The sequence below is a fragment of the Oncorhynchus masou genome, chromosome 2 (genome assembly GCF_036934945.1).
Source record: "Oncorhynchus masou masou isolate Uvic2021 chromosome 2, UVic_Omas_1.1, whole genome shotgun sequence".
NCBI classification, from domain to species: Eukaryota; Metazoa; Chordata; class Actinopteri; order Salmoniformes; family Salmonidae; genus Oncorhynchus; species Oncorhynchus masou.
In genome coordinates, this window is record NC_088213.1 from 13,976,529 (window position 1) to 13,999,226 (window position 22,698).

Sequence of the window (22,698 nt, forward strand, 5' to 3'; positions counted from 1 at the left end):
TTGGGTAGGTTTCTGCGGTCTTACTTCCGTGACCAGGCTGGTGAGTGGGCGAGGTACGTCCCATGGGTGGAGCTAGCCCAGAACTCCCTCTGCCACTCCTCTAATAACATGTCTCCATTCCAGTGCGTGTTGGGCTACCAGCCGATCCTGGCTCCATGGCATCTGCGGTGGAGGAATGGGTGCACCACTCGAAGGACACCTGGTGAGCCGTCCAGGAATCATTAAAACAGGCAAGTGGATGGCAGAAAAGGAGTGCTGACCAGCACCGCAGTGAGGCCCCCGTATTCGCACCGGGGGACCGGGTCTGGCTCTCGACCAGAAACCTGCCCCTCCGCCTGCCCTGCCGCAAGCTGGGGCCGCGGTGTGTCCTGAGGAGGATAAACGACATGTGTTATAGGTTACAGCTTCCTACTTACTATTGTATTAACCCCTCTTTTCATGTGTCTCCCCTCAGGCCGGTGGTGGCTGGTCCCCTGCAGGAAGGTGAGGTGCCGGAGGTCCCTCTGCCCCCTCTGGACATCGAGGGGTCCCCAGCATACACAGTACATGCTATTCTGGATTCGAGACGCCGGGTGAGACGCAGTGTCCATGCTTGCTGGGCTAAAAACAAATGTAGAATTACTGATGCTAGCATTCGATTGCTCATGAAAGCAGAACGATTTATGTTGTCGACAGGTGCAGGTTTAGTAGAGCTGGTATGTGCCTTACATTTTTAACCATTTATCAATTTTCGAGCAAACGGAATGAGCAGCAGCTACGTTTGGTTACATACAGACCGTGAGTGGAATTCCCGTTAGAGAGAAACAGTTAATGTGATGTTAATTATTTGACTAGGCTACCTGTATTTTACATTGTGTTGTTATTTTGCTGAACATTAGATGGTTTAATGTTATTTTTGGCAGTGAAACGAGGCTACTCAGATGAGAAAAAAACCTCGCCCAAATGTAAGGCCCTGTTGGAAAATATAAATGCACGGTTTGAAAATGTTTATTTGTATTTTTTTATGTGAATCACATTTTAATTTGGCGTACCCCCAACGGCATTGCGCATACCCCCAGTACCCCAGTCTGGGAATACCTGCTCTATGGGAAGCTATTTTTGTCAAATAGGTAGCCCTCTTAGGCAAAGTGGTTATTATAAACACCACAAATGTTCATCTTATCTGTTATAGGACCAGAAGTTGTCATAACCTGCTGGGGTAATGAGAGGGTGGAGTTTTGTTTCAGAGATATTATTACCTTCCAGAAGGCAGCTGGATTCCCACCTTTTCTCAAAAACACACAGTTCAAGAAGAATGTTGATTTTGCTTTTCTAGCCAGAGATAGACATCTATTTCTCAAGCATCTGAAGGACTGCCAGTCAGACACAGAATCAGTAAGCCAAGCTACATTTCTCTCTAGATGTTTATCTGATATAGCTGATCCCTGGTCCAGACAATGGGCCAAGGTCAGTCCTCGATCATCTTTGAGAACATATTAAGACACCATGGTTGCTCTTACTCAGATTTATTTCATAATAAACATGCATTAAAGAACATTTTAGTCTAATTAGATTTTGATTATTATTTAGTTTAGTTTTCATAAGAGATTTCAGGAGATAAGCAGCAGAGAACAGAAGAAAGTACAAGTACTTATAGCCATTAAGACCCTCCTCTATGGCTCTAAACTCCTCCTCTATGGCTCTAAACTAATTATACACGATAGTATACTGAAATACTGATATACCAAAAACACACATTGTGATTATACATGATTACTTATGAATACTATAGCGGATACATATGTATATAGATCAGTTCATATTCCCAAAAGCTCTGCACAAAGTTAAACTATTGAAGTCTTTGAACAGACCAGAAGCCTTAAAACCTGCTTGCTACCCAATAGTATACTCCAAGAAGAAAAGTGAACAATAGCCAGTTTGGTATTATACTGTTAGCATAGTAGATGATGAGCTCTAATAAAAGCGCAACACAATAATCAACAATGATCAACAAGTAATGGAAAGTTACTCATAACAGCATGTGAACTACTAATTATGCCCACAAATCCTACTTGTCACCAATGTCAATATAAGACAACAAAAAAAACTCCTTTAATGTTAACCTGGTGACAGTGGATGCAAACATTAATTACTCTCTGCAACCTGCTGGTCCTCAATGGCCTGCTTGGCCTCAATGGCCTGCTTGGCCTCAATGGCCTGCTTGGCCTCAATGGCCTGCTTGGCCTCAATGGCCTGCTTGGTTCTCAATGGCCTGCTTGGTTCTCAATGGCCTGCTTGGGCCTCAATGGCCTGCTGGGCCTCAATGGCCTGCTGGGCCTCAATGGCCTGCTGGGCCTCAATGGCCTGCTGGGCCTCAATGGCCTGCTTGGCCTCAATGGCCTGCTTGGCCTCAATGGCCTGCTGGTCCTCAATGACCTGCTTGGCCTCGAGGGCATGGTAGAAGGAATACAGTTTGGCTGTCACAGCATCATACATTTCCTGCCACTCTTCCTGGGTGAGAGATGATGGGCTGGTCTCCAGGAACTTGTAGGCATCCTTGGACTGGACACTAAACATGCACATGACGTTCTGGCATCTCCCTCTGAACGTGTTCCAAGCCTATGGGGTAAACCAAGAGAGAGACATTAGCTATAGTCTCAATCCACGTTGGATTCCTTTAGTTTCTCAATCCGTTCTTGGTAGACCTCCAGGAGGTGCACATTTTTGTTCTGCCTACCATGTAAGCCCTCTACCAATGGGTTGTGAAATGCTGACCTAATTTACCCTTTATCCTTGTGATTTTGAAGATTAGATTAGACATTAAGACGTTTTAAAGCCGTTGCCTTAAATTGGTAGTGTTATTGTATGAAAAGGATTTTAGCATGCCCTTTTTGAGTTACATTATCCTTTAGCAGGATCATTCACATAAGTACTGATATGAAGTACAAAAACATATACATTTTTCTGGCCGAGTGCCAGCACAGAAAATGTATTTATTCACCTCTTCAGCTGCTTGCAAGGAATCCAAGAACTCCTCCTTAAAATCTGAGAGAACATTAATCAGGTCTTCCCCAGCAAAGGTCTTCTGCTGCAGATTGGTCACCATCACTCCGATCTTCTCCCAGAAGCTTTTGAGTTGCAGTAGAATTTTCTGGATCCGGGTCAGGCAGGCCTGAACCTCAGCCAGATGGACAGGATCAGGAACAGAACCTGGAAAAACAAATACAAACAGCATTGACATTCCTCTTCTTAAGATGGCGCCGAAGGGTAGAGCTGCCATCTTATCGGCTCTTAACCAACCATGCTATTTTGTTCTTTTTTTTTGCGTTGTTCGTAACTTGTTATGTACATAAAGTTGCTGCTACCATCTATGAGCGAAAAGAGCTTCTGGATATCAGAACTGGGATTTACTCACCTCGAATTGGACGAGGAGTTCTTCAATGAGTTAGACGCGAGGGATATACTACAGACACCTGACCAGGCCCATCACTAAGCTAAGGATCCTGGGACTAAACACCTTCCTCTGCAACTGGATCCTGGACTTCCTGATGGGCCGCCCCCAGTTGGTAAGGTTAGGTAACAACACAGGGCACCTCAGGGGTGCTCAGTACCATCCTGTACCCCTGTTCACTCATGACTGCACGGCCAGGCACTTCTCCAACACCATCATTAAATTTGCCGATGACACAACAGTGGTTGGCCTGATCACCGACAATGATGAGACAGCCTATAGGGAGGTGGTCAGAGACCTGACTGTGTGGTGCAAGGATGACAATCTCTCCCTTACCGTGATCAAGACAAAGGAGATGATTGTGGACTACAGGAAAAGGAGGACCGAGCACGCCCCCATTCTCATCGACGGGCTATAGTGGAGCAGGTTGAGATCTTTAAGTTCCTTGGCATCAACAAACTAACATGGTCCAAGCACACCAAGACAGTCGTGAAGAGGGCACAACAAAACCTATTCCCCCTCAGGAGACTGAAAAGATTTGACATGGGTCCTCAGATCCTCAAAAGGTTTTACAGCTGCACCATCAAGAGCATCCTGACGGGTTGCATCACTGTCTGGTACGGCAACTGCTCGGCCTCCAAACGCAAGGCTCTACAGAGGGTAGTGCATCCGGCCCAGTACATCACCGGGGCCAAGCTTCCTGCCATCCAGGACCTCTATACCAGGTGGTGTCAGAGGAAGGCCCTAAAAATGGTCAAAGACTCCAGCCACCCCAGTCATAGACTGTTTTCTCTTCTCTGGCATGGAAAGTGGTACCGGAGCGCCAAGTCTAGGTCTAATAGGCTTATAAACAGCTTCTACCCCCAAGCCATAAGACTCCTGAACAGCTAATCAAATGGCTACACAGACTATTTGCATTGCCCCCCCACACCGCTGCTACTCTCTGTTATTATCTATGCATAGCCACTTTAATAACTCTACCTACATATACAGTACATAATTACCTCGATTACCTCGACACCTGTGCCCCCGCACATTGACACATTGACTCTGTACCGGTACCCCCTGTATATCGCCCCACTGTTGTTATTTACTGCTGCTCTTTAATTATTTGTTATTCTTATCTCTTACTTTTTTGTGGTATTTTCTAAAAACTGCATTGTTGGTTAAGGGCTTGTAAGTAAGCATTTCTTTGTAAGGTCTACACCTGCTGTATTCCGCGCATGACAAATACAATTTGATTCACCTCTTGTCTTATTGAGTTCCCCAATAGCAGAAGCAATGTCATGAAGGAAAGGAACGACCACCATGTACAGACCACCATGTACAAAGCAGTGGAGTCCTTAATGTCTTTCCTTACCCAGGTCAAATGTGGTTTTGTTCATCTTCATCTGCAACTTCATCAGCTCCGTTTGGGCCTCCCACTCTTTCTTACTCAAACGGGTTTTGTCCTGCTGAAGCTGATTTATCTTGTTCTTGGTCAACTCAATGGCCGCACTATCTACAGGGTCATTGATTGCCCTCTGCATAACATCGATGATGATTCCTAGGAAGGGAACCACGGAAGCCGCTATGCGAAACATCTTGTTTCTACTGGCAATGCTCTCAACCAAATCGCGCAACTCTGTATCAACATCGTTGATTTTTGTGTTGACCTCATCCAGATCTGACTGGACCCCCCTTAGCTTCTGATTGTAGTCCTTTACACTATTATGCAGGATCTCCTCTTCATTGGTCAGCTGTTTCTTCTTGTCCTCTGTTTTGGCTTTGGTGGAAATAACATCGCTGGTGGCGGTCGCCACCCCATTGTTGAGTTTCTTGTAGCTAAATAAAGTAGTGAGAGAACATGATCAAATCTTTTACATATTTCATTGTCAACACTGCGGTCTGAATGTTTATGTTTAATATTTAAGGTGTGGGTATTGAATGTAAAATTGCTCTGCTCACTAAGATGGTTGGCTTTGAATTGCTTTTGTTGATGCTGCTAGTTTAATCCCCACTCAGGGCTGAACAGAATGCATTCTGTAACATATATATTGGCTTACTCATCTACTATGTTTTCAACTTCTTTGATGATATCATGGATCCACTGACTGGCCTTCAACAGGAATTTGAAGGCAACTACTGGATTATCTTTCTCCACAGCAGCCTTCAGCATTGGGAATAAAGTCTTGACCATGTTGTCACTGGTGCTAACACACTGTTGATAAGAAGATGTCACATAGTACAAAGTCAATGATGTACGACCTTCCAATATTAGCATAACTAAACTGCTGTAAAATAAATTTATCTTAGTCTACCAGGATAGTGTAAGCTAGGCCATCTAATGACATATTAACACAGTTTATGAGGCTAGAAACACTCCAGTATAGTGTTAACTAGTTAATCTAATGATAAATTAACAGAATTTACGAGGATAGAAACAGTAAGTTTGAAATACCAGCAGCAGCAGAGCCTCAGAGGAGGAGAACAGCATTTGGGCCTCAACAGCATTGGCTCTGATGATTCTCTCCAGAGAGGGGAATTTGGCCAGGCACAGGTAGGAGATGTTGTACAGCAGGGCTGTCTTCTCTGCAGCAGGCAGCAGGTCTCTAATGAAATCTGGGCTGTCCATTTGATGGTTGTATGGAACTACAGCTGAAAGGGAAGAAAACATCAACATTGAATAGACAGGGGAGTAGGTTGTGAGTTGTGGTGAGTGGTTAGTGACCGTAAGTTATTTATAATGTTTGGGGTACATGGAGAAAATCGGACATCTCTGAAGTTAAATTGACCCTCCCAAGTACAGTATATTTTGACCTCTCTAAACGCTTGAAAAAGAAACAAGTCCCTCTACCCAAAATAATGATAGAAACAAGGTAGATAGCAGAGAACGTGCCTACTATTTACCTTCACTCCTCGGACAGACCCGAGCTGTAGAAATGCAGTTTGGAAAACTGTTTTTCACCTACAATGGACTATCAATGACCCTGGAGCTCTTGGCAGCCCAATTCTGATATGTTATCCACTAATTGATCTTTTGACCCATCCCATCTTTCCACATTAGATATTTTTCAGAGCTGATCTTTCACAGAGCAGGGACATACAGTAGTACTGCCATAGTGTCTTCTCACTCTGGCAGGTGGCGTGAATGATGAATAAATGTAAGGGTGTGTGCAAAGGCCTTGACCACTTTGAATGGGCCAAATTAGACATAACAAGAACAAAGACAGAAATCTCTAACAGTGGTTGCTTTGCTACTATGCCTGCAGATGTGCATAACATGCTGCGACCCTCATCAAAACGTTTTTAATAACTCCAAATAACAAAAATGTAGCTAGGTTGTTGTAACATTTAAACGTAAAACATGTATTATTATTTTTTACATCACATGGATCACCAGTGTGGTAGAATTCGGCATTACTGTACGGTGCACTCAAAACCTCTTGTTGGTCTAGTTGAGTAGCCAGCCTAGGCTACTGCTCAAATGGTGCTGTAATAGGCCTGCATGTTTTTCTTTGCATGGTGTTTTGTTGCAGGTTTTGATTTTTGGTTATTCCTTGTCAAGCTTTAAAAAACATTTGGCGTTCAGCACTTTGGCAGTGCTTGCTGTGACTTGTAGTGCAGCGCATCACGGGTGGTATGGAAGCGGGTCACAATGAATTGACAACTCAAATCATTGCGCAGGCTGGATATTAATGTGTGACGGACCGGATTGGGCCTTGTTTTTGACATGTGGCTTATAGTTTACAGAAACATAGACTACCACCTCTATTATGTATGCAGACAAACTGATCCACTTGGTCTCATAGACTACACGTAACATAGTAAAGTAAATCCCGGACACTCAAAATAGTATGTTATGTTATGATTGATATGGTTACATAAGACAGATGGTTACTTAACCCTTTAAACTAACTCATAAACTTAACCCTAACCTCTAACCCCTAACCCCAAGCCTAGCTAACATTAGCCAGCTAGCTAACCACCTAGATAGAATTCATAACATATCAAACGTTTTGCAAATTTGAAAACATATAATATGAATTGTAATTCGTAACATATCATACGAAATGACAGTTGGACACCCCAAAAATGTATGCATACCATACAAAATGTAACATATCATATTAAATGGCATGTCTTGGATTTACATACAGAAGAATGTGAAATGCTTTGATACCAGGCTGCAGCAGGCAGCCTCCCACCAATGAGATCTAGGATCCAAACTAACCGCATGTCTGCCTTGATGTTTATAAAACTCCACAGAGCCCTCTTGCGCGATGGAATGCATAATGATATGTGACCACTTGGTTATGGTGTTGTCCTTTAACCACCATGATTCGAAGGGCGCTGAAATTGCTTAAAATAATCCTGATCAAGATCTGTTTCCTATGCCTAATATAGGCATAGTTTGCTAACACCATCTGGTTTATCAATGCATTTGCGTAGACTATAGTGTCAAAGTGTAAAGCAGAGGTGTTTTTAGGATTTGCACACATGGGAAAAAAATGGTTGTGTGTGTTTCAATATACTTTGTGTTGTAGTCACGGCAGACAAAGATATATAGTTAAACAAACTTTACTAGGCATGTTGTCAACCAGCACATTAATAAAGTAAGTAAGAACTGCTTTCTGTTTCCTGTGTAACATCAATTTCAGTAACATCAATATTGCTACATGTTCTTACATTTTTCTTTTTTACAGCGAAGGCAGACTCCATCTAACTTTGGCTTGTAGTCCATGTCTGCAATAAACTGGAATGTGAACTGAATTTTTGTTTATTGTCTCTGACTGTCCATTAATTATTATTAATTTTACCTTCACACAAAGTCTTTCAGGTCTATAGGTCTTCGGATGGCCCTACTAGACCTTGTGTGGGGAGTGTTGATTACATCAGGAGGTGCTTGACCTGAGATGTTTGGATCTTCTTGTTGAGGTGCAGCGTCCACCTCTAGGTTGTGTTCAGCACCCTGCTGGGCCTTAGCTGGTGTTCTGTTTACTGGCTCTGTGCCAGGCTCCTCAACAGTGGGGAAATCCTCCTCTATCACCTGTTCCTCCTGAAGATGTGTCCCTGTTCTGTCTTCACCTCATAGGACCTTTGCTCCACAGGTCTGACTACTGTGACCCTCTGCCACCACTGTTTCTGTCCTGTGAGTGGCTGAACTCTCACCCTTTCATCAGCTCTTTGAGATCCTTAGAGGTGCCTGTTTCTGTTGTCTGTCTTTGAACTTCTCCAGCTGACAGTTTGCCATCCCCGGTCTCAGAAGATTTTTACTCATTATAAGTAGTGTCTTTGTACGTCTTCCCATGAGCACCATCGCAGGGCTGTTGTCTGTTCCTTGTGAAGGGTATTTCTGTGATCCAGCAGGGCCAGGTACGGGTCAGCACCTGCTCTCTTTACTTTGGGCTGTTTTCACTGCCGATCCCACTTTCCCATTACTTTGAGGGTATCCTGGAGACAATGTTTTGTGTGTAAAGTCCCAAGCCTTGCTGAAACGTCGGAACTTATCTGAAGAGTACCTGGGACCATTGTCTGAGTAAAGGATGTCAGATATCCCATTGCGTGAAGTGTGTGTCTTCAGTTTTCGAATTACCATTTTTTCGACTGTGTGTTCTCCAAATGATCCACTTCCCAGCAGTTGGAGAGATAATCAACTGTGACCATGTAGTCTCTGTCGTTGAACTGGAACAGGTAAGTCCCTATTTTTTCCCAGGGACGCTTTGGTGCTTTGTGGGGCCTCAATGTTTCTTTCTGCAGCTTCATACCCCATGCAATGCAGGTGCTACATTGTGCCATGTATGTGCTCAGCTGTGCATTCATGCCTGGCCAGTAGACACACTCGCAAGCTCTTCACAGACATCCCTCTGTTCCTATGTGTGGGGAATGGATTCTCTGCATTATCTCTGACCTGAGGGCAGTAAGCACAACAACTCGCTCACCTCTGAAGATAACTCCATTTTGCACACTCAGCTCATCTCTGTTGTGAAATGTGGCAAAAGGCAAAAAAGATCAGACCCCTCCCTCAGTGGCCGGTCCAGTTCCAGGGCGACATGTATGGGCTCTATGGCCAACTGTTGACTGGGGGATAAAAGAAGAAATTGCCACAACAGCAGATGACCAGCAGAGGGAGCCAAATGCATGGGAAATACAAGTACTGGGAATTAAACAAGAACCAACCTCCAGGAAGACTGAGGAGGAGTGGTATGAACCAACCTACCAAGCCAACGCCCCAACGGAAGAATACCTATGGGCATCAGTGCTGAAGGAACTAACATTTGACTAAGTGCTACTTAATACGTAATGTAGTGGCACACTGTGTTAAGATAGATTGCACTCCCGAACATCTTTCCCCAAACTGAGTGTCTAAAAGAGGTATAAAAGGAGGAGAGATCAGTGCCTAGGCATGATCCTCTACCCATATGATTTGGACAGCATGATCTCAAGGCTCGAGCAAACTATAGACTGGTATTTCTTAAGAATTGTGTTGTACACTGGAATCTCACACCTTATAAAAAGAATAAGTGAACAAGATTGTGTACGAGAGAACTTCACCCCTCAACAGTGCGAGGCGTGGAGAACTCTTGATAGCAACAAAGTTCCATCTTTGGTGTGTCAGTGACAATCGCAGTTTGGCAAGATTGAAAAAGGCCAGAAATAGTTAAAGCCTCGTAGTAGCCAAGGGTCGATAAAAAGCAATCAATATCAAACAGTAGGCAGTAAAAACCATAGGAAATTCGGACTAAATAAGAAGATTATAGTAGTATAAACAGCAGAGGCTGCAAAAATATTACTACTCTTATAAAGACCAGTGGAAGGACCAAGGGAATATAGCTTCAAGGTAAATATATGGGTGTTTGCTTTGTTTAAAGAGTCATAAAGAAGTGTGTTAAGTGATTTACCTTTGCAATATTACTTGGCATAGCATAGCACATTAAGGATTGATTGAGCATTATTGATGTATTGGTACTGTATAACCATTGAATTGTAATAACGTGTATAAGACCAAAAACAGATTGACTTAATAAAAGCTTGAAACTTTGACAACTAGGCCAGATTAACGATCTGGAGAGCAAACGCCTTTGACACTCTCACTGAACAGAAAGTGACCCTGGTTATAGGTTAAAGTGATTGCACTAAAGCATATTTTATTGTGTGGACAATAATATATCTTTGGAAAAGTCTAATACATATAACAATACTAGATTCCAAGTGACTACTAGCTGACGAGCATAATAACTAACAGAATATTAGTTATTAGGTATTGATATATAAGAGAAGAAGACCCAAGGTAAGGGAGTATAGGAATAATCTATAAACATAAAGTAATAAAGTACTCATATATCCAAGGCCCCCAGTGGCGTGCCGTGGGCCTTCAGTGAAATCCTACACAGTCCCACCAGAATTAATCCACCTCTTATTACCATCATTATGATGCCATGGCTCTAGACACTATACATTTAGACAGAAACACAGTATAACCAGGCGTTGCGTCACTTTGAAATTGAAATTTTTATTCAGAGAATTGCAGGGGAAGAGTACAATACCTTTTCATTGTGCAGCTTCGTTGCCCTGCGCGCTTGTTCGTTGAGCTGTAGATCCACTCGGGTGTCCCCAAAAGTTTTCAAAAGCACCATTGCTTGTAAGTGCCCAGCCGTACTTTGGTGTCTTGTTGCTGCCTTGGTTAGACAACTCAAGTTTGCAAAGCCAGTGTGGCTCCAAAGACCAAATCGATCACTTACAAATAATAGGCATTCCCAGCAGTACAGTTTGCAGTGCTTCTCGGAGCCTGTGAGCCATTGATAGCGCTCGTAGTTGGAACTTTGAAAGTGGTGAACGAACCCCTTTCCCGCCTGTGACAGGCTTTGTAGCGTCGGCGTCGACCTCTCCTGACAATGTCTAACTTTTCTTGAAAAGTTTGTCTTGAGAATGGCGTTATAATTATATCCTCGACCAAATCGATATCTTCTCCTTCCGCCATTGTGGGTTGAAAAAACAGCTTAGTAGTACGCAAATTAATTTGTTTATCAAATTCAGTTTCCTAGTTCTGAGATTCTGCATAGACCTGCCCATATAGGACCTGCCTCTCAATATTGGTAATCCAATCAAAAGACGTGCACCCACTACGCCTGCTAGCTGGCTCCTGTGTAACACTGGAGCCAGCCAGCAGGCGTACAATAGCCAACTCTAAAGCTGATTGGTTGACACTACATTTTAATTTCCATTCACTTTAAGCTACAAGCACCCGCACTGTTGATTCTGAAGGCCTGAGGGCAGATTTTAGGCCCCTGGCAACACATGATGGCTGAATATAATTGGATCAAAGATCTAACATAAAGACCAGCCCTCCAAATCTCAACCTGGGGCTGGAAGCAGTGCAACCAAGAGGAAAGCTATAACTCTTACTCTGGGGAATAATTTAATACATATTTGTGGGAAAATATATTTAAAAAAAATTATATTCTGATTATGTTTAGGCCAGCAGAGAAGGCCTTGCTGGCCCTGACGGCCCACCACTGAAGGCCCCATACTAGACCGGCAAATAAGGGAGTGACAACGTGAACGAAGGAACAAACCCAACTCACGCGAAGGGCCATTACGAATACATAGAAGAGTTGGTGGGGCCGCACGGCAAGGCCCCTGTTACACCGAAGTGACTAAAATCCTAAAGTACTCTGCCTAGCCAGGGGACGGGACAGAGGCTTTTGCTGCAGGCGACGGGCAAAAGTCAGCACCGTGACAGAAAATACATGATTACTTCCAAGGGTACATGTCCTTTCACTTCAGGCCACCCCTGCAGGATCACATGTTTCAGTGTCTGGAGCTCCCGGTCCAGCTCAGTGGCTCTCTGGATGTGCTTTAGTCTCTCGCTTGACACAGGGAGGTAGTGCATCATATTGATTGATTCCACTTTGACCTCCACAGGGCCTCTGTTGTCTTGTTCTGTGAGGTACTCCCTGCTCAGGGTGTCGGCCAGCACCACATCTTTTCCCGGAACTTATCGAAGACTCTTTGTCACTTTGTTTACATACTCATCTCACATGTATATACTGTACTCGATACCATCTACTGTATCTTGCCTATGCTGCTCTGTACCATCACTCATTCATATATCCTTATGTACATATTCTTTATCCCCTTACACTGTGTATAAGACAGTAGATTAGGAATTGTTAGTTAGATTACTTGTTGGTTATTACTGCATTGTCGGAACTAGAAGCACAAGTATTTCGCTACACTCGCATTAACATCTGCTAACCATGTGTATGTGAAAAATAAAATTTGATTTGATTTGATTTGATTTGAAGACTGACCTCGTAGTTTTGGAGTCTCATGAGTATGCGTTGTAGTCTTTTTGGTGCTCTGAGGAGAGGCTTCGTCAGGATTCTCTCTAGAGGCTTGTGATCTGACTGCACTTCCACAGTTCGTCCATATGTGAATTGGTGGAACCTCTCCATGCCAAACACCACTGCAAGCAGCTCCTTCTCTATCTGTGCATACCCTTTTTCAGTCTCTGTCAGGGCTCTGCAAGCAGCTCCTTCTCTATCTGTGCATACCCTTTATCAATCTCTGTCAGGGTTCTGCTAGCAGCCCCTTCTCTATCTGTGCATACCCTTTTCCAGTCTGTCAGGGTTCTGCAAGCAGCTCCTTCTCCATCTGTGCATACCCTTTATCAATCTCTGTCAGGGTTCTGCTAGCAGCCCCTTCTCTATCTGTGCATACCCTTTTCCAGTCTGTCAGGGTTCTGCAAGCAGCTCCTTCTCCATCTGTGCATACCCTTTTTCAGTCTGTCAGGGCTCTGCAAGCAGCTCCTTCTCTATCTGTGTATACCCTTTTTCAGTCTGTCAGGGCTCTGCAAGCAGCTCCTTCTCCATCTGTGCATACCCTTTTTCAGTCTGTCAGGGCTCTGCAAGCAGCTCCTTCTCTATCTGTGCATACCCCTTTTCAGTCTGTCAGGGTTCTGTTAGCAGCTCCTTCTCTATCTGTGCATACCCTTTTTCAGTCTGTCAGGGTTCTGCTAGCAGCTCCTTCTCTATCTGTGCATACCCTTTTTCGTCTGTCAGGGTTCTGCTAGCAGCTCCTTCTCTATCTGTGCATACCCTTTTTCAGTCTGTCAGGGTTCTGCTGGCAGCTCCTTCTCTATCTGTGCATACCCTTTGTCAATCTGTCAGGGTTCTGCAAGCAGCTCCTTCTCTATCTGTGCATACCCTTTATCAATCTGTCAGGGTTCTGCTAGCAGCCCCTTCTCTATCTGTGCATACCCTTTATCAATCTGTCAGGGTTCTGCTAGCAGCTCCTTCTCTATCTGTGCATACCCTTTTTCAGTCTGTCAGGGTTCTGCTAGCAGCCCCTTCTCCATCTGTGCATACCCTTTTTCAGTCTGTCAGGGCTCTGCTGGCGTATGCTACTGGTTGTCCTCCCTGTATCAAGGCTACTCCTAACCCACTTTCTGAAGCATCACACTGCAGTACAAGCTGCTCTGTTGGGTTGTAGTATTTCAGCACAGGGGTCTGTGCAATGGTATCCCTGATCTTATTGAAAGCCTGCTCATGTCTCTCTGACCACTCCCACAGTGAGTCCTTGTGTGTTAGCTGTCACAGTGGCTCGTGGAGCTCCGTGGCGTGGCTGCAGAACTTGACTAGGTAGTTTACCATGCCCAGGAAACGCTGCACCCCCTGCACATCTGTAGGCCTAGGCATCTGTTTGATGGCTGTCACTTTTCCTGGGTCCACTTTCAACCTCTCTGATGTTAGCAGGTGGCCAATGTAGGGCACTACCTTCAGTCTGAGCTGCAGCTTCTCTGGATTCAGCTTGCTATTGAGCTTCCTGCATCTGTCCAGGAGCATTCTCAGGTTTTTGTCATGGTCCAGTCGCTGCTTCTTCGTTGTCTCCTTCTCCCACAATCAGGATGTCATCTGCAATGATTTTGACACCTGGAAGACCTTCCATTGACTGGTTCAACTTCGTCTGAAAGATCTCTGGGGCATGGACTGATTCCCATTGGCATGCGCAGCCACCTGTAGCGTCCCATGGGAGTAGAGAACACGGTGAGATAGCTGGATTCCTCCTCCAGTTCCACATGCCAAAATCTGTTTTTTTACACCACAGAGAACACACATGCTCTGGTCAGATCTGGCAGCACATCTTCAATAGTCGGAAGTGGGTAATGGCTCCTCTTGAGCACCTTGTTGAGAGGTTTTGGATCAATACACACTTAGTTTTCCAGACGGTTTCTTCACTACTATCAGGCTGCTAATCCAATCTGTGCTTTTTTCAACTGCTTTTATCATCCTTCTTTTCTCTAGACCACTGAGCTCCTCTTTGAGTGGTTTATATAGTGCTGATGGCACTCTTCTCTTTGGCAGCTGGACAGGATCCACTCGCTCATCCACTTCCAGCTTCAGTTTGCTGGGTAAGCATAACATCTCCCTGGAATACATCAGAGTACTCTTGTTAAATTTGCTCTTTAGTCCAGGATCCTGTTCTTTTCTCAATGGCCATGATGTTGTGATTCTGCACAGTAATCAACTCCATTGCCTGGATAGCCTTACTGCCTAGAATGGGCCTGTGCACATTCTTGTTGACTACGATGAACTCAACTCGGTAGGTTTCCTTATTGCGTGGATTGATCACTTTAAGTGTGCACTTCCCCAGTGCCGTCAGAGTACTCTTGTTATACATCACCAATACCTGACTGCAGGGCTCTAGGTGACTGGCTTTTAGGAGGTTTGAAGGAATAACATTACAACTAGCACCACAATCTAGCTGAAATCTGACTGACTTTTTGTTGACCAGCATGGTTGCAAAGAGAGTTGCATTGGGGTCTGTGGTTCTCCTGCACCACGTTGATGCTCTCCAACTTTGGCCCTAGTGTGATGCAGAGAACATCCTCACCGCTCTCCCCTCTGTAGGGTCTCCTGTCCCTCCCCTCTCAGTCTCTCTTTCTGTGTTTCTGCATGCACTGCTACAGGGCCCTGCACATTTATGACGTTAGCTCTCTGTCTGGACAGTTCTCTTCCAATCTGTATGCATTTCTCTAAACTGAGATCAGTCTCTCCGAGTAAGTGCTCTCTTAAGTGTGGGTCACACGTGCCACAGACAATCCTGTCCCTGATAAGATAAGTCTGTGATTAAGCCAAAGTTGCAGGTTGCAATTCAGTGAGATATTTGTCTAAACGTTCATCTTGGCCCTGACTTCGCATTAAAAAATTATATCTTTCAATTTTCATTTTTCTTGGGATCACAAAATGCATCCAGTGCTGCATTTACTTCCTCAACAGAGATGTTTTTTTGTACTGCCCACACATAGGGTCTCACAAATTTCTCTGCCTTTTCCCCCAATACAGTAGCTTCACTTTGTAATCCTCCGGTTTTTCACTCAGTGTAAGAGCCATGTACAAACTGAATTCCTCTTTCCAGTGCTAAATTACAAATTACAATCATCAAAGTATATTTTTGATGATTCAGGAAAATTTTATTTTTGTTGTTATTCACTAGGGTTAATGTTTTAATAAGATAATTAAATTAAATCAAAAATGTGTAATTTTGGTATGGAATTTTTGTTTGTATATAAAGTATTTGACAACAAGAATAAAAAAATTCACAATCATTTCAATGGTCTTGTTGTCATTACAATAGCAACATATTATATCTTTCATGTCAAACACATGGGTAGTGTTCATAATGGTAAATAAGTACTTTGCAAGGTTTTCCCAAAATTCTGACACAAATTTACATTCAAAGAACAAATAAGACAGATTCTCACCTTTTTCACAGAAAACGCAGATATCATCAAAAGCCACAAATTTGGATAACATAGAATTACATGGATATATCTTACGTAAAACTTTAAAGTGCACTTCCTTAACTTTGCTTGGTATACCATATTTACAAGGCCTTAACGATGCATTTTCCAGATAATGTAAGTTGGTTTTGTGAATGAAGAATTTGTCTTATATATTTATTACAACAAGATTTCTCAAGTAAACCCACGCCTTCCAATCTGAGTTCTGGATAAACTTTGATCATTACCAAAACTAAGATGAGTTTTCATTAGTGTAGTTAGACCCCTGGGAACGGCTTTAATCACAGAAAAAAACTCTGAAAGGTATTGGAAACTCTTTCAATGTTATAAATTGTTGATATGTAAAAACATTTTCCAGGCCATTAAAGCTTGTTGGCGAAACCTAGCCAATTTAGCAGGTAATCTTTCAGGAATATAATTAAATTTCAGTAAAAATTGAAGACCTCTCAACTTATTAAAGACATTATTTGGAATGAAATACCATATTGAATCAGTACTGATCAAACATATTTTCCACCAGTTGATCTTGAAAGTGTTTGTCAACATAGTCCAACACTTCCAGACCGCCTTCAGCTCTTTTATTAGAAATGAGAAAGGACTGACATTTTAGTTTGAGTTATTTTTCCAGATGAAGTCAAGAAAGGTCTTATTGATCTCTTTACAAGTTGCAGGGTTTACAAATAAAGATAATGAGGGGTACACAAAACGAGAGTCCTTCTGCCTTGGACAGAAGTACTCTCTCATGTATAGAAAATTCTCTTTGTAGCCAATTATTAAATATATTTTTGGTTTTCTTCATTTTAGGAGAGAAATTCATATGTTGTCTGAATAAGTTTTTTTTTTGACAGATGTATTCCTCAATATTTAACACAGTCCTTAACAGGAATATTTTCTATTTATTTATCATCAGAGTGAAATAAACATAAGATTTCACATTTAGAGACATTCAGTTTTAATCCCGATGTTTTGTATTTTAAGAACGCAGTACATGCAAATCTATACGTAATTTTACGTGACTGGAGACATTAGCAGTGTCACGTTCACTAGAATAATTATCGGACCAAACTGCAGCGCGATATGGTTTCCACATAATATTTATTTGAAAACGCACAAAACAACAAAGAAAGAACGAAACAAACAACGAACCGTGACTACAGAAGTGCTACGTGTACTAACTCAAAACAATATCCCATAAAACACAGGTGGAAGAAATTATACTTAAATATGATCCCCAATTAGAGACAACAATTGCACATCCACTTGCACATGTTCATCTGATCATTTATCACTCCAGTGTTAATCTGCTAAATTGTAATTATTCACTCCTATGGCCTATTTATTGCCTACCTCCTCATGCCTTTTGCACACAATGTATATAGACTCATTTTTTCTATGATGTTATTGACTTGTTTATTGTTTACTCCATGTGGAACTCTGTATTGTTGTCTGTTCACACTGCTATGCTTTATCTTGGCCAGGTCGCAGTTGCAAATGAGAACCTGTTCTCAACTAGCCTTCCATTTTACACCTTAATAATGAACTGGGTACTGGACAGACAGGTTGAGACATGACTACAGGAGGGGTGTGGTCTGAGGAGGAGGAAAGATACACTTCCTAGTAATATGTATTCTGTAGAACTCTGATAGGTTTATCATTTTACACCTTAATAATGAACTGGGTACTGGACAGACAGGCTGAGACATGACTACAGGAGGGGTGTGGTCTGAGGAGGAGGAAAGATACAGTTCCTAGTAATATGTATTCTGTAGAACTCTGATAGGTTTATCATTTTACACCTTAATAATGAACTGGGTACTGGACAGACAGGTTGAGACATGACTACAGGAGGGGTGTGGTCTGAGGAGGAGGAAAGATACAGTTCCTAGTAATATGTATTCTGTAGAACTCTGATAGGTTAATCATTTTACACCTTAATAATGAACTGGGTACTGGACAGACAGGTTGAGACATGACTACAGGAGGGGTGTGGTCTGAGGAGGAGGAAAGATACAGTTCCTAGTAATATGTATTCTGTAGAACTCTGATAGGTTAATCATTTTACACCTTAATAATGAACTGGGTACTGGACAGACAGGTTGAGACATGACTACAGGAGGGGTGTGGTCTGAGGAGGAGGAAAGATACAGTTCCTAGTAATATGTATTCTGTAGAACTCTGATAGGTTTATCATTTTACACCTTAATAATGAACTGGGTACTGGACAGACAGGTTGAGACATGACTACAGGAGGGGTGTGGTCTGAGGAGGAGGAAAGATACAGTTCCTAGTAATATGTATTCTGTAGAACTCAGATAGGTTTATCATTTTACACCTTAATAATGAACTGGGTACTGGACAGACAGGTTGAGACATGACTACAGGAGGGGTGTGGTCTGAGGAGGAGGAAAGATACAGTTCCTAGTAATATGTATTCTGTAGAACTCTGATAGGTTTATCATTTTACACCTTAACTGGACAAACTGTATAAAAGAGACACTCAGTTCTCTGATTTGTACACTTTCTACTAGAGACGTTGTCGTGGAGAATCGTCTCAGAAATATAACACTCTTAAAGGAACTTGTGAATTCAATATACACTTTAATACAAAGTAGCAAAACTGAGCCCCTCCATGGAAGGACCCCATCACAAACATAACAGGGCCGAGCCCCTCCATGGAAGGACCCTATCACAAACATAACAGGGCCGAGCCCCTCCATGGAAGGACCTTATCACAAACATAACAGGGCCCCTCCATGGAAGGACCCCATCACAAACATAACAGGGCCCCTCCATGGAAGGACCCCATCACAAACATAACAGGGCCGAGCCCCTCCATGGAAGGACCCTATCACAAACATAACAGGGCCGAGTCCCTCCATGGAAGGACCTTATCACAAACATAACAGGGCCCCTCCATGGAAGGACCCCATCACAAACATAACAGGGCTGAGCCCCTCCATGGAAGGACCCTATCACAAACATAACAGGGCCGAGCCCCTCCATGGAAGGACCTTATCACAAACATAACAGGGCCGAGCCCCTCCATGGAAGGACCTTATCACAAACATAACAGGGCCGAGCCCCTCCATATCGCAGCGCGATATGGTTTCCACATAATATTTATTTGAAAACGCACAAAACAACAAAGAAAGAACGAAACAAACAACGAACCGTGACTACAGAAGTGCTACGTGTACTAACTCAAAACAATATCCCATAAAACACAGGTGGAAGAAATTATACTTAAATATGATCCCCAATTAGAGACAACAATAGCCAGCGGCTTGGGAATCATACCAAACACCGATATAGAAAATAATAACTGGAAAACCCCCTTGTTACGCCCTGACCTACTATACCATAGAAAAACAAAGGCTCTCTGTGGTTAGGGCGTGACAAGCAGAATATTTTACTACCGTAATTACTTACCGTACAATGACCGAAATGACGGGGCACTCTTATAAACTGGGATCAATAAAAACAACAGATTTGAATGCAGTCCTGGGCCAGCGAAAATAGTGGAGACAGATTATAAATTATGAATAATTAGTTATTGTCCTAAAAAAGATTTCTAGTGGCACCGACTCATCCAATGATACAGATATTGGATATGCACACTCACAGGGTTGTGGGTTCGATTTCCACGGGGGACAAGTACGAAAATGTATGGACTCACTACTGTAAGTCTCTCTGGATAAGAGAATATAATAAAAAAAATAACTACAGACTAAAAGATCGGTGATAGAAGATGCGCTTGTGCCGATAGCATATCGGTCAAGATACTTTATAAACAACGCTGTTCGCTCAATATTCTTTAAAATAATCTATTGATCCCATGTAGCTAAAGAATGCTGTCTTGTATAGTAGTCTAATTTGAATGAGTAATGTATTTATGTCGCCTACAGAAAGGATTCATTCAATAATTGTTTGCACATTTATTTCAATATATTAGCTCTAATGTAGCCTATCAATATTTATTTGAGGTCTATGTAAAAATGATATATTTAGGACGTTCATTTTCTAAGACATATTACTTTGCCCTGTTTTACCAAGAAAGCACTTCATACAGCGTATAGGCTATTAATGATTTGAAATTAGGCTCCAGGCGCACTTGATTTTGCGTGTCCTGTACACGGAAAATCGCGCACACATGAGGGGCGACATCAGTCACACATTGAGATATATTAAGCAAATAATTAGAAAACTCTAAAAAATACAATACATTTAATCAATTACCCTACCCTTGACAGCCAGACATACCCCACACTACTACACGATCTTGTAGACAAATGTCACGAATATCATAGATCTCCAGATTATATCACACTCATTTTCTATCATAATGGTCTGGTAAATATAAATTCAAGAGTTGCAGACAAAGGGGACAATTTGTACAATATGATTAACAATCTGTGAGGTCTTACCAGTATCAGATGACATGATTGATGAGTGGAGTTTTCCGTTTCGGAGTCCAAATTTTACTGAAGAAATCATCGAAAGACAATAATTGATTTAAACTGCAAGATCAAATATGTTAGAATAGGTTAGAATACAAAGATTAATTAAATATCTCACCAATGATTTAGCAATCGCTGCCCCCAGTGTGGTGTGGATCAATGTCTCTTAACTATTGAAAACTCTGAGGGCTGAGTTAAGAATTTATAGAGATGGGCATTTCGTCAGCAAACAGACGCTTCCAGGAAACACACTAAAGAATGGACGGTTCCATATCTCAACTGGTGACGAAGGCATACACATACCAGCCCAAACTCACATTCGATTCGCGCATATATGTACACTAAAACGCAGATTTCGTGCGGTTTTGTGTGGTTCAATTCGTGCGAAAAGACACGCATTTATGCGCTATTTAATTCGTGCGAAAAGACACGAATTTAACCAGTAGCCGACACACAAGCCTTTGCAACAACCATAGACGCGATAGCCTGTATTTTATTTATATTTTTACGTTATGAATATATAGATATGTATTTATTTAATCCCTATTAAAACATTGTAGTTGTATGCCTATATGTGCTGTTTTTGATTTTTCTTAACAGACTTGTCAGTAAAGAATGAATGTAAGCAATGCATGATGGCTAATGGTGTTTTATTCGGTTGAAGTTTCATGTATTTCTTACAAAAAACAAACGTGTTATTGACCAGAATGTAACTGAAAATACAATAGCAGCCTTGCCATTGTCCATCAATACCAAACCATTTTTTATTTTTCGTATAACCTTTTGGGAAACGTATGTTGTCATTGTAGTCTTCAAGTTGGTTGGCCAACCAAAACTACCAACACGTTAACCCGTATTAAAGCTCGGGTGGAAATGTACTATGAGCTGGCTGTGTGTAAATACATGGCTCTGAGTGTAAGCTCCTTTTCACTATAAACGTTCTTGTGTTAAAATTACCGTCAGTGCGAAATAGCTAGAAAGCTTTTGTATTTCCACTTGGCTGCACCTAAGGTTGTGAGCGATAAATCAAGTGCAATACCCGCGTCGACCTGTGACGAGCAGCAAAACACCGGAAAGCTTCTCGCCTACCGGAAAGTTACAAGAACAACAAGAATGGTTACCTCATCCGGTCATGTGACATTTGTTGTTAATAGATTTTTCGCCCCCACACCAGATGTCTAGACCCTGGGCAGATAACAGGAAGGTCGCCAGTTCTTCACTTGTTGTCAGAAATACAGCATGTATACAAATTGTTTTGTGTTTGTTAAAGTGTTTGGTTTAAAAACCGTGTTAAACCAGTAAGGAAGGTTACATAACTAAGGTGCATAAACAAAGTTGCATACACAACATAGAATGTGTGGATATTTTTGTTGCATTACTTGCATATATTTGGATATCATTCTCACTTATTATTTTAGCCACCTATACAATAGGCAATATGTTCCCCTTTTTGCATCTATGTGAAGGGATGGATTGGAATTTGTCTCTTTATGTTTCTTTTGAGATGGTATGGCCTCTGAGGACCCCCAAGACCAACTGGATTTAAAAAGGCAGAACGTCTTCAAAATCAAATCAAATCAAATTTATTTATATAGCCCTTCGTACATCAGCTGATATCTCAAAGTGCTGTACAGAAACCCAGCCTAAAACCCCAAACAGCAAGCAATGCAGGTGTAGAAGCACGGTGGCTAGGAAAAACTCCCTAGAAAAGCCAAAACCTAGGAAGAAACCTAGAGAGGAACCAGGCTATGTGGGGTGGCCAGTCCTCTTCTGGCTGTGCCGGGTAGAGATTATAACAGAACATGGCCAAGATGTTCAAATGTTCATAAATGACCAGCATGGTCGAATAATAATAAGGCAGAACAGTTGAAACTGGAGCAGCAGCACGGCCAGGTGGACTGGGGACAGCAAGGAGTCATCATGTCAAGTAGTCCTGGGGCATGGTCCTAGGGCTCAGGTCAGTTGAAACTGGAGCAGCAGCACGGCCAGGTGGACTGGGGACAGCAAGGAGTCATCATGTCAGGTAG

At 42.4% G+C, this 22,698-nt stretch overlaps 1 protein-coding gene across 2 annotated transcripts; it reads right to left on the reverse strand.

Moving 5' to 3' along the window:
• Positions 1–1,489: 1,489 nt before the first annotated feature.
• LOC135555617 (uncharacterized) lies at positions 1,490–20,899 on the reverse strand. 2 transcript variants are annotated; one of them, XM_064988232.1, is made up of 8 exons: positions 20,790–20,899; positions 20,639–20,695; positions 5,871–6,067; positions 5,476–5,630; positions 4,791–5,254; positions 2,981–3,189; positions 2,252–2,598; positions 1,490–2,214 (listed from the first exon to the last, which is right to left on the reverse strand). In XM_064988232.1, exons 2-7 carry the CDS (start codon positions 20,652–20,654, stop codon positions 2,263–2,265), a joined length of 1,377 nt encoding a protein of 458 aa, XP_064844304.1. In that variant the 5' UTR covers positions 20,655–20,695; positions 20,790–20,899; the 3' UTR covers positions 1,490–2,214; positions 2,252–2,262. The 2 variants fall into 2 exon arrangements, with proteins under 2 accessions (XP_064844304.1, XP_064844298.1); XM_064988226.1 differs by having other exon boundaries at positions 1,490–2,598.
• Between the last annotated feature and the right edge of the window lie 1,799 nt (positions 20,900–22,698).